General features: G+C 39.3%; 1 protein-coding gene across 2 annotated transcripts in view; it reads left to right on the top strand.

The window, feature by feature from the left end:
- The first annotated feature begins 567 nt into the window (after positions 1–567).
- The window catches only part of TMEM260 (transmembrane protein 260), a 68,750-nt gene continuing 56,133 nt past the window's right edge, over positions 568–13,184 (top strand). Inside the window, exons 1-3 of one of the 2 annotated variants that reach the window (XM_082735065.1) lie at positions 568–856; positions 5,941–5,972; positions 6,695–6,846. In XM_082735065.1, coding sequence (XP_082591191.1) covers positions 697–856; positions 5,941–5,972; positions 6,695–6,846 — 344 coding nt within the window. In that variant the 5' untranslated portion in view covers positions 568–696. The remainder of the gene's footprint in view (positions 857–5,940; positions 5,973–6,694; positions 6,847–13,184) is intronic. The other variant, XM_082735064.1, reaches the window with a different exon arrangement.

Genomic DNA, 13,184 nt, shown 5'->3' with positions numbered 1-13,184 from the left:
GGAATTACTAGCATTGACCCAGACACTCAAGTTTCTCAACTCGTCGGTTGAGTTTTCCTCGTGGCATAAGGGAAAAAATAGACCAACGAGCGTACTTTCATCTCTCTGGAAGCAACTCTGCGATTTAATAATTCGCACAGGGATCGTCATGAAGGGTAGTGAACAAGCGATGGGTGCGACGTACCCGCCTGCTTCGCGCCTACCTTGCGCGCGCTTTGCGCGGCTCTGGCGCAGCGCGGGCTCGGGCTCCGGACCGCAGCACCCCCTCGTGTAGTTCCACCCCACACCAGAGGGGGCAGAGGCGGGCCCGGCGCACCCCGGTTTGCGACCCCGCTCTGTCTCTGGCAGACCCGACCAAGTCAGTGTGAGGTGGGGGGGGAGGCCGTACATCGGCATCTCCGGGCTCGGGCTTCCTTTCTTAAAAGAAGGCTCTTGCTCATGGTGGGCGACTTTAAAACACATTAGAACCCCATGCGTCCCACCGCGTGGCGCGCTACTCAGGAACCCCCAGCGGCTCGTGCCAGGCGGGCCGTGCCCTCTCCCCGCGCCCGGCGGAGGAAGGTGCGGTCCGGGGAGGGAGCCGACGTCCGACCCGGAAGCCGCCACGCGGGGTGCGCTCGCCTGTCGCTGGGGAAGCCCGGGGCTGCTCGAGTCCTTGGGCCCGTCGCGGCCTCCTTCCCCGGGCCTCAGGGGCCCATGGGTCTCCATGGCGACGTCAGGGGCCCGGCCCGGGGGCGGGCAGCCCGGGTGGGGCCGCGGCGCTCTGGGGGCCTCCGCGGCGGCTTGGCCGTGTTCGCCGCCGTGGCCGCCGTGTTCACCCTCACGCTGCCCCCCTCGGTGCCGGGGGGAGACTCGGGTAAAGTATCTCAGGGCCGCCCTCCCGCCCCTCTCCCTGGTGGGTCAGCTCGCGCCCCCCGCTCCGCCCGCCCGTGCTCCTTGCCGGGTTCTGCGTGCCCGGACCACCTTCTGTTTTCCATTCCCGGAACTGGTGTCTGTAGTTCTCCGACTTTGAAGACGGGACTGGCTGGTTTCGCCTGGGGGGACTTAGCGACCTCTGCACCTGGCCAGGTCCTTTTTCGGGACCCGAGTTTTTGCTTTCCACTCCCTTTTAGCCCACCGATGTCACTTACTGAGTCCTCACTGCGTTCCAGACAGAAGGGGTCACAGTGGTGGGGACCGAGTATCGCGGGGAGTGTTGTAGGGCGGGTAGAGACGGTCCACACACTACTGACCAAACAGCGACGCACCGTCGGAGGGAAGGTGGGATCGACGCGGGCGTGGGGCCGAGCGCCTCCTCCAGAAGGGCCAGTCGGGAAAGGCCTCCCAACGCGGTATTTTAGCGGAAACCTGCATGTTGAAAAGGAACGGGCCACGCCGAGTATTTGAGGGAGAACCCTTAAAAGAGTGGAAGCCAGTTGTGGCTTAAAGCAAGCTGCTTCTGTTAAAAAGAAAAGTGCGGACCACTGAGATCACATCAGCAGTTGTTACCTATTTGTTACAGGATCGGTACACGTTTGGGATGAGGAGCGAGAGCCGGGGTTCGTTTGGTTTTGTCTTGCTGGCAGGTTAAGTGCCCGTCCGATAATGCCAGTAGTGCTGTACCTTCTCGAGGGGAATCTATAGATTGAAAGAATGGAGTGTACTAGTTATGTCTTGCTTTGTAACAAGATGACCCCAGAGTTAGTGGCTTAAAACAGCAGATGTTTGTTATGTCACCTTTCCTGTGCATCAGGAATCTCGGCGCGGTTAGTGGGTGCCCTTCTTCAGGACAGGGTTGCAGTCATGCGGTCTTCCCAGGGCTCATCTTGGGGGAGGATTCAAGCTTCTCACCTCAATCCCGTTCTTTGCCACGTGGGTCCCTCGGGAAGCCGACTGTTGTGAAGAGAAAGAGATGGCACCTTCATCTCACACGTCTGTCATTTCCTGAGCCGAGTCGTGGAAGTGATTGATAGACCCCTGCCCGGTCTTATTCTTGGCAGTTCGTTCGTCAATCCAGCCCACGCTCATGGGGGAGAGGATTATATAGCTAGAACTCCAGGAGTTGGGGGACCCTGGGGGCCATCTTCCCCGGGCTAACTTCTAACTGAGGCTTCTTGATGTTCCTTTTATAAATCATTGCCATTATTCTTTCTTTCAAATCCTACTGAACAAATAGGAAATGTGTTTCATTAGTATAGTTGGGAATGGAGTTACTATGCTTCCAAGGCTTACATTAAATAATAGAAATACCTATAGTTTTGAGAGTTCTGACAATGGAGAGCATTACTTAAAGATTGAGTAGTTCTGTACCTTGAGGGGAAGAAAGAAAAAGGGAGGAAGGAAGGAAGCAAGCATTGACAGTTGCTTACCATGGTTCTTCCAGCCTGAAGTTTTGGGTGAGATGAATAAAAATAATTAACACTTACTGAGCACTTACTATAGGCCAGGCACAATTCCAGGTGCTTTACATGTATTGTTGTTTTAATCCAGTTCTTAACCTTCTGTGAGGTAGGTACTATCAGTATCTTCCATCCAAAACTGAGTCTAAGCTGTGTCCAGAATCACACAGCTAGCACGCAGGGGCAGTCGAGGAAAGAACTCCAGAAGATTGACTTTAGAACATACACTCTCTTAACCTCTCTTCTAAGTTCTTTGTTAAATCTGTCATCCCATATATAGTGCTACTTTAAATCTATGATTGGTGTCTTTATTAATACTGTTATTTTTTCCCAGTAGAATAAAGTTACTTATTTACATTAAGTTAACCAGACTCTCTAGGTATTTTGATTTGTTTAGTTGATACTAAATAGTGGTTACATCTAAAATTTTGATGTTCTTTGTTAGGAATGATAAACTTTTCCAAGGATTGCCAGTAAAATTTGTGTAATGGTATCTTTGATAATCTTGTTTATATGTTGAAGATACTGTCCTCCTTGAATGTTGTGGTTTTTTTTTTTAATCAATAAACAGAACACATCTCAAAACCAATATAAAGTATGTATTTTTCTTCTTTTTTTTTTTAAGATTTTATTTATTTATTTGACAGAGAGAGATCACAAGTAGGCATAGAGGCAGGCAGAGAGAGAGAGAGAGGAGGAAACAGAGGCTCCCTGCTGAGCAGAGAGCCCGATGTGGGACTCGATCCCAGGACCCTGAGATCATGACCTGAGCCGAAGGCAGCAGCTTAACCCACTGAGCCACCGAGGCGCCCTGTATTTTTCTTCTTGATGAGTCTTAAATTATGCTTCATAAATCTATCACATTGGGTAGCCTTGCCAAAATTATTTTTTACATTGTTTGATGCACAGTTTACGGGTGGGAACACTCATGATCCTTTGGAGGAGAGTATAGGAATCTCGCCTCCACATCATTTGTTATACTTGGGAAAAATAAAGTAGCCTATTTATGTGTTTATATATTTTAAGGATACTGTCTAACAGACTTGATAGATGAGAATATAGTTATGTAATTAATATTAGAAAAAGTATAACACAGAGGGAGCTGGTTTTTGTAAAGGTTAAGCATCCACTAACAATTCTGAGCTTGCCACCTACTTGCATCTCAGACAGAAAAACTGTAATTCTCAAACTTGAATGTACCTCAGAATTGCCTGGCAAACTTGACCCTCAGTGCCAGAGGGTCTTAATATAGGTAGGTTTGGTCAAGGAATCTTCATTTTTAAAAAGAATCCAGATTATTCTGGTGCAGGCTGTAATAAGGACTTAACTTTGAGGAAGCCGTAGGTTAAGGGGTGGGAGCAACCATATCCAGGAGGCTCTTTTCCCCCTCCTAGTGACATTCTCTTTTTTCATTATCATACTCAATTTTAAGAATAATGTTTCCCCTTTAGCTTTTTTCAGGGATATATTTATAGACGTTGAACTGTAGCTATCTTTCCTATTTAGGTTTTAGTTTAACATTTGATAAGAGGAGGTGATGGAAGTTTGTCACATTCCTGATTTTTACACCTACAGAACTTCGGTAAAGGGTAACAGCATTACGATTTTTTAATGGTAAGAAGTTAGAGAAAGTAGGGTATTTTTCTTAATGTAAAGTGCAATTCTAAATACATTTTACATGGAGGAGAATAAACGTTGACTTTGAAAATTTGAACTTAACTGTGTTTCCTCATACCAACAGAAATACCAAAAAGCTGATTAAAGCAGTTTGGGACTGAAGACCAGCTAATCCATCCTGGATAAAATGTCTTTGACAGTAGTTCCAAAGGGAAGTTAGTTTAAATATTTTTAGACCGTAAACTATTTCTTTAAAGAAGTCTGTTAAGATACCAAAAGTGCTTTTGGTTTCCAAAATGCTCTTGAATATGTCCAGAAAACTTGAGGGTATCCTTGAGTTATCTAACTGACTTAGATAAGTAGTATCTGTCTTTGGGTGCCCTTATGGGGCTTCCATGACATAAGCAGTCATTCACCCTAAGATAGGGGTGTCTGCAAAGATGACAATATGATTTGTCTTAACTGTCAACCTCTGTATGCAGGACTTGAATTAGTTTCTTTGTGGGACCAGATGAGAGAAAGGTGGTGGTGTCTTCGACAGGCCCCTGACATGGATAGGATAATATTTTCAACTTAGAAAAGACAGAAATGAAAACAACTAACTAGAATATAAAGCAGTCTAAATGAGTGCTAAATAGAGAAGTTAGAGCAGGTTCTATGGAGGAGGAAGAAGTGATTAATTCTAGTGGGGGAGGCTGGGGAGGGGTATGTATAAGGAAAGGTGTCACTGAGAAGGTGGCAATTGATCTAGGCTTTGAAGGATTTAGGAGAGAATACTGGGTGAGAAAATGAGTAATAAGAGGTGCAAAAGAACCATTCCAGAGTAATCAGATTTGACTGAAGCAAACATAGGTTTCACTGATCTATGCCTTAAAAAGGGACCCTGGAGCCTTTAGAGGGCTAGCATGTTATGCTGAGGAATGTGAACTCCATTTAGGAAGCAGAGAGCAGCCATTGAGAAATTTTGGATTAGTGGTACAGTCCAACCTGTTTCGGGGAGATGGCGTGGCAACAGGTGATTTCGTAGGAAGATGAAATAGAAAACTGGCCAAAGCTCTTGCTGTCCTCCAGGCCAGAGGGTAAAGATCTACATTGTGGCTGGGACCTAGAAATTAAAGAAGAGCACTGATAACCCATCGAAGGGCAGAAAATGGACATTAATACATTAACTAATAAATACTAGTAACTCTCATGAGCCCATCAACACTGATTTCTTACATTGTCCTGTACTGCAGTGTACAGGAATGAGTCATAAATAGCCCTTGTGCTCTGGATACTTAAAATATTAACAAATAGACATTGAATTACTGCATTGTAATTTTAGAAATAATCACGGATGGTGAGGAATTACAAGGACTATGTAAATAATGTGATTTAGTGGTTTGCAAAAATGTATGGTAGTCAGAGCTTACCAAAATAACTTGGAACTAATAAGTGCTTGGCAATTATTTAAAGATATCAGAGATAATTAATGTAGAGAAGATGTTCAAATGCCTGTTTAGGGCCGAATGGTACATGTTAGGGAGTGTCCACGCCTCAGAGGTCTGCACATTTTACATTATCATAAAGTTGCATCTTTGTAGACATTTTTATACTAAATTCTTGAGGATCATTACGGCATATAACACTAACATTCTATGAGAAGTTTCTATGTTTTTGCAAGTGTGCACCACTTTTAGGAAGGAAAATAAGCACTTTTTAAAAACCAGAATTCACCTATGTTTCCACTGACCAGTTATTAAAAGACTATCAAAGATCATTTGTTCAGTAAGACCTAAGGGAGAAAATATCCTTAGACTATTTCATGCTGTTAAATCTCTACAGATTTACAGTTTTATCCAGTCAAATTAATGCAAAACCCCAGTGCAAGCATTTGGATTTTGAAAACTTTGGAGGAGTGTCATTTTCTAATAGTAATTATTGGTTTTACATTATTTTTTCACAGGGGAACTGATCACAGCCGCACATGAGCTTGGAGTAAGTATTAGTTTTATTGTTTAATCAATGCTCTCATTAACAGTTTTAGGAATTAAGAAAGTTTAATTAAGCATGGAGTAAAGTAGATTAATTTATTTTTAAACCCCAGTTTTTAGTAACTTATAAGTACAGTACGTGACAATTTACTTTAAGTTTTAAATCCAATTAAACTAAATTATAAAGCAAAGCCTTTACTATATATACAGTAGCTAGCTTATTATCACCCCAAGTTTTGTATAAGCTATGGAGAATAAAATAAATCGGGTTAACAGTTTTAATAAGTTTATTATTTAATAAACTTTATTATGGTTCATGATCCCTTTAGGCAAGACCTTAGGACTGTCAGCATGGTGGCAATCCGATAGCGGTGTGGTCTTTCAACTTTCTAACCAATACGAAATTTCAGAACCTGCTTTTTTTTAATAGCCTTTTAAATGACCCTAATGTACTGTGAACCCAGAGAACAAACTGCTTAAGAACTGACAATGAAATATGTCACCCTTTCTCTAGGTGACACACCATGTGGTAGACGCTGCCAAATCCGCTAAAGAAAATATTTATTTGTATTGGCACAAAAGGATTACAATAGAAAACCACTATTCAAACATGTTGTTCTTGCCTCTTAGTCTTTATACTTGCCCAAGCAAAGGGCTACTTTGCAATTAAAGCCAGTGTGACTCTTGTGGAGGTGAAAACCTTCTAACTTGCTGATTTTTCCATAGGTTGCCCATCCTCCTGGCTATCCTTTGTTCACGCTGGTGGCTAAACTGGCAATCATACTCTTTCCTTTTGGTTCAGTTGCCTACCGTGTCAATCTCCTGTGTGGCTTCTTTGGAGCAGTAGCCGCATCATTACTTTTTTTCACCGTTTTCAGGTAAAGTAGTTGAGAGTTAATATTAATCTTGGCTAATTGGAGACAGAGCGTTTTGATGGCCTAGGTACATACATTAAATGAAACCCCCAAAACAAGACTCTTTTGCTTGAATGGTTTTTTCCTAATCACTGCTGTGAATCACTTTCTTAATTTCCAGTAATTTCATACGTACTTGACCCCTCCGATGATTACATAGTTGGATGTGCTTCCTGCAATGGAGTCAAGGTGTCACCAGTTCGTTACCACAAACTGGTTCGTTAGGCAAAACTAAAAAAGGTTTGTCATTTTATGAAGATGCAGATGGGCCAGTTTAATTCAACAGTATGAAGTTCCTGTTTTGGGAAATGGTAAATATCATTTAATTACTCAGAGTGTTGCTGATGGGCAGCTGCTTACCTGGTCCAGAGTTAATGCCTAATTATATTGTATTCTAAATATATGCATCTTGTATACTCTTAGAAATGAGGCTGTTAACTAAGGAAATCAGTTTGGGATATGGTTTTGGTAAGGTTTCACTTTGTTCCCTTATAGCTGTAGGGAAGGTATGCAAATTAGACCCCACTTATTTCATTGATGGAAGATTTTCTTAGTTTGGAAGGCTACCTTGCTTTTACAAAAATGGGTCATTAGCTTGGGACGTTGGTAAACTTCTTTGTCTTTGCTGCTCCTGTCTCCTTCATTCTTAACCAGTCTAACCTATGCCTAAGGAGAGTACAGTAAAAAATACAAGTTATGCTTTCTGCAAAGGGAGAACCAAATTAAAACACTTTTTCAAAAACTACTGCAGTTTTTATTATAAAAACAATTTTTGTATGCAAATATAATATAATTTGAATAGACAATTTCAAATGCCATTTTTGGAGACTAATGTTTTATTTGCATCAGTCGTAAAATTGCCCTTTGACTAAATTCTTTCTAAATTTCCTTTTTAATTATTTATAAAAGGGTAAAAGTTAGCATAATTTTAACCCTAAAGCTTACTTTTAAATTTAATTGTGGAAAGCTTTCAGATTCAAATATTATAACTGTTGATCGTTTACTACATTTGTATCTATATTATTTAATTCATCTTTATTTCAGTCTTACAGGTTTTCAGTGATAGCCAATCTTTCAGTATGAAATGATGAAAATAATATCTCTGCTTGGATTGATAGTATTATGAATACTTTCTTTTTCTAAGTAATTAGAATAATCTTTAGAATTGTTTCTCTTGAATCCTGTAATTAATAATCCGTTATTTCTATGGAGAGAAAAACTGATCTTTAAAAATTTTGAATATATAGGTTGAAATGTAGAACTGCTTGTCTTGTATTGAATGTGTGAATTGATAATCTTCACAAGACATTTACGACAAAGGCATTTAAAGAAAATTAATACTTGTATTTATTTTGGTAGTTCATCTGTAATTTATTTTTTGTTATTTTTTTATCTGTGTTTTAGAAGCTCATTTCTATAACATATTTAAATGCTATAGGGCTATCAAAAGCTCTTATGCAAATAACTTGTTTTCTGAGAAAACTTTTCCATGCTTTTCAATATATTAATTGGTGATACCATTCTACATGAAAACCACTGTAAAAATCATACATAAAAATCATGATTTTACAGAATCCAAATAGCTTTGGACAATAATTTTCCTTTGAGTTGTCTATATTTTAAAATAGCTTTTATTATCCTCCATGATTGTAATGGGTTTTAGATTAGCACATTTAACCTGCGACCCCCGTTTTTTAAATAAAGTCTTAATGGTAAATTTGTATGTTTGCTGGCATACGCTTTAAATCAAAAACCCTTAATATGACTAAACTGAATATATTAGTGATTTAAGAATGTTTGAGTAATATTGTGCTTGGGAAAGTTGCTTTCTTTCAGAAAAGGGATCTCACAATATTATCTCTTACATACATTTTAATATGAAAATACTTCATTATTTTGAGTACAAATAATTGACAAGGTACACGTCCTCTGGGAACAACCCAGTTCAAGTGGCAAATCTGTTTTGTCAAACAATAGACACCCTTCAGGAAAGAGCAAGCCATCTCTATGGTAATAGGACTAACAGTAGCCTATTGATTGAGTGGAAGAAGACATTATACAATGTCAGCTGGCTTGTTACAATTTCATTTGTTGTATGACCTGAACTTAACCTTTAAAACCTTTCTTCTGTGAGTATAAACCCAACAGCAGGACACAGTACCTGTGCAGCCATTACAGTGACAGCTTTTTTCCAGTCCAGCGTATAGTAAATGTATTCCTTTACAGGTTGCCTCCTTTATTAGAATTTGTTGAGGAGACATTTTACTACTTTATTCATTGACAGGCCAAATCATCATTCCATTTTGTTGTGGAATATTGGAGGGTTTTGATCCAGGAAACAGTTTGATTCTTTTTCTCCCCCATCACTTCAGAGAACATTACTGTACACGTAGGATTAGCGCTGACTGGTGCGCAGTAAATTAATTCTTTTAACAGGTTTAGGTTTTTTTCAGGTAATTGTTCCCATGGCATTCACTATATTTAGCTCTTGGGGTGGACATAAAGACCTTCTGTACCCTTTAAACAAAGATTGTATTTTAAAAGCAAATTTCTGTTTAAATGTGTTGATGTAAAAAGCTCCACTTCTTTCAGTAAACATGACTTAGATTGAAAGAACAATTTATTCGTTGCTTCCAATTACTATGTAATTTTTGCCTTCCTTGCATCTTTCTCTTGCTTTTAAGAGCCATAAGATGTCATTAACACTGCATTTTTTGTCAGTCTTTCCTAATGGTTGACAAGAACTCATGTATATTTGCTTCGCCCTAATGTAGGAAGGCATAGGAGTAAAACAGCACTTTGAAAGCTGTATGCGTCGCTATACTTTATTGAATTAAAAATAGTCAGATTATGGCGTTTATTTATATATTGTCTCCTTCAGGGGTATTTTTCAGCATTCACAATGTGAAGGGAGTTTAATACATTTCATTTATATGAAATAGTATTCATTTTATTAACGTGTACGTCTGTGTTTTTAAGACTACCTAACACAGGGATTTGTAGGAACTGAGATTTTTCTCTTTTAAGGCCATTGAAGTAAATGATTTTTTAAGTTTGATGGTATGATACTTTAAGTGTCATTTTGAAATTCACAAATCTTAATAATACGAAATTTTAAAAGTTACAGGTCAGATAAGTCACTGATATGAATGTGATTTAGTGTTGCTTAGTACTTGAATTTCAAACTTCTTTTCTAAGCAAACTCAGACTAAGTCCTATATACCTAATAAGGGAGGAGCACTGAAATTACTGTCTCGAAACATCAACATGCTTCCATTTCTTATGCTCTGGTATCACTAAAAGAGAATGGAGTATGTTGATAGCATTTTATAAAAATTCTTTACCTCAGGGAGGATTTAAATTGCTTATGATCTCAGATGAGGGCATATCTTGTATCATTTATTTTGGTAGGTCGAGGGCAGGAAATCTATTCTCAGTAGGCTTAAGAGTCCAAACTATTATGGGCCAAATGGAAGTATGGAAGAATTAATTAACAATGTTTGTTGCGAATCGAAAGTAGAACTATTTTAGTTTTTATAACCAAAATTCAGGTTTACTTAAATTAAGACAAAGTTACTAACCATTGAATAAACAGCTTTTCAGGTATTTTTTTCTAGAAGGTACTGTTCTAAGAAACTTGCATTAAAAAACTTTCTAACACCGTTAACATTGTATAGGAAGAAATCAGATCTCTTAATGTCCACCAGGTTACCTAGAATATATGAATGTTAATGATAATTGAAGGTATATTGAAAACTGCCTGCTCACAACAAAGAACTGACAACCAATTTCAGGGATATTTAAATATCTTCTGGCAGATCATTTTGTGCCAGTATTTTACTTATGAGCTAAGTATGGGGTTTACATTATTTTTTATAAGTTATGTAATTCTAAACATTACGCTGCTGCTAAAAATTAATTCGATTAAACTTTTGGAAGAGGAATATTTGATTCAGAGCGCTGTGTCTGCGATTCTTAGAGCTCCAGCTAAGATTCCATTCAATAAAGAATAGGAAATTAAAATGCCATACCTTAGAGAATGTAGAATCTCCTGCTTAAGGGACATTTGGATTTTCCAGCTCAAAGAGTATTTTAGATTATTGCCATAGAGAATAATGTCAAGCTCTTCCTAATTTCAGAGGTAACTATGAATAAGTAACAAATAGTCACCAAGTTTTTGTAGTTGAAGAAGAATGGAAAGTACTGGAGCATTAATTTCCATTCAGGAGAATATCTGTCTTGATCCCTGGTTAATTGATCACATATTTCTCTCAAACTTGTCTTAAAATTGCATTGACTCAGACTGGTTAAGCATATTAAGAGCTTGGTTCATTTGCATTTTCTTCTAAGTAGAGGGACATATTAGGCTCAAATAGCAGCACTTCATTCTGAAGGGGGGAGAAAAGCAGGGCAAAAACTCTTTTTTAAGACTGTAGAGTCTTTTCTGACAGCTAGTCAGAGTTAGAATTAGTTCAAGGAAATGTTAATAATGCACTGCCTGGCCTAATCCCTTTGATATCACCAGGTATCCTCCTGTTCATGGGTTAATTGCTTTAAAAGCGAAGGCAATATTCTGAGCGGTGGGCCGCTTCACCTTTTCACAGCTGTTACCATTGAGTGACAACTAAATCCCATGTGTAAGATGAGGAAGAGCTCAATCTCCAATTGGGAGAAAATTTATGTAAACCACAATCCCTTCAGAATGTGCGGAAGTCATAGACTTTCTTGATTTACTCTGCTTTTCCCAGAAAGCTCTATTGTTCACTTTCCTAAGTCCCATCAACCCTTTGTAGCAGAATATCACAGCGGCAGCAGATAGCTTGAAATATATAAATGCTATCATAGCTCTGATTAATAGCAGTGCTTATGAGTCAAGTCTGATAACAGTGCAGCTCTCCACTCAATTTCAGATACTGCTAATGGAATCTGTCTTCTCCAATTGTAATATGAGAAGGCCTAATTTGCCATGGAGCTTGGAGCTGTCACCAGTAGGGGATTGTGGGGTCAGATGGGAGCTGCCAGGTTTTTGCCCTGCAGCTTGTATCTCTCACTTTGAATAGAGCAGCCCCCTGCCTGCCAGTTAGCTGATAGGCCGCTGTGGGGTTTATGCCACTGTATACAATAGGAAAGGGCTACATAGGCTGACTTTATAATTGTGAAGCTAGCTCATATTTCCACAGCTACTGTGCTGCATAATTTCTAATAAGTGGTTTTAACAAATGTCAGATTATGAAAAGTTTCCTCAATTACAAAAACTTATAAAACATTCAAATGGCTAAATCTGTTTCCTGCCGAGATTTTGCCACCGGAACTAGGCATCAGTCATTACGGCTATAATATTTCTTCAAATTACAAATAAAATTCTAGATCGTAACTCACCTAGATGGGCTGCCTTGCAGAGCCATAAAAACAGCGGTCTTAAGGAACTGATGCACCAGGACCTGCTTCATAACTTTGCTTGATAAGACTACTTAATATTAAGTCTCTGCTGTTTATCGAGTTGGTTAGTGTTGCTGATGGAAACTGTTCATACCCTCATTCTGCTGATTTTATTTATTTGGATCTTTTAAGTTTACTGCACCTACATTTAGCATTTTAGTGTTTTAAAAAAGTATGCAGCACCTTCTAAGTTTTGAGTGAAAAGGGACTTAGTGTGATGACAAGCCAGGGCCGGGGCCTCTGTGAAGAATATGCTGGGATATACTTTTTAACCATTCAGGTTAGCCGCTGAACACAGAGTAACACTATCAAGCTTGAGGATCAAGGTTATTTGAGGTCTTCTGTGTTTTTAAACATTTTGAACAAGATATGAAAGTTTGTAATTTGGTAGTTATTTTAAACCAGCCTGTGCTTTCAGAAGAATTCCCTCTCCTTGTACGAGTTATTTGGCATACCATGAGAACTTAGTAAAAAAGTAAAGTGTATGATGGTGAAAAAAGCCCAGCGTTTTTTTCTTTTGGATAATCAGCTAGAAGTTGATGAGATAATATAAGGTATTGTTTTAAACCTTTATGATTTATTGGTTAGTGCATAAATCTGGATTTTAATGGGAATTGTGTGATTATATCTTATATTCAGATGCTATTCATAATCTTACTCCCTCCCCGTCAGTTGTGGGGTTTTTTTTGTGGGTGGTTTTGTGTGTGTGCGTGTGTGTGTGTGTGTAACTCTACAGTTTTTTCTCCAATTTTATTTAGTGGTTTAAAATCAGGAATAACACTTTGTACTTTAGTGTACTGGTAGTTGGTATTTATGTAGCTGAAAATTCAGGCCAGAACCTGAATTGAATCTCATGAAATAGA

The sequence above is a fragment of the Mustela nivalis genome (genome assembly GCF_964662115.1).
Source record: "Mustela nivalis genome assembly, chromosome: 6".
In the NCBI taxonomy this organism is placed as follows: Eukaryota; Metazoa; Chordata; class Mammalia; order Carnivora; family Mustelidae; genus Mustela; species Mustela nivalis.
The sequence above is the reverse complement of the archived record's forward strand: the minus strand, read 5'-3'. Positions and strand labels throughout refer to the sequence as shown.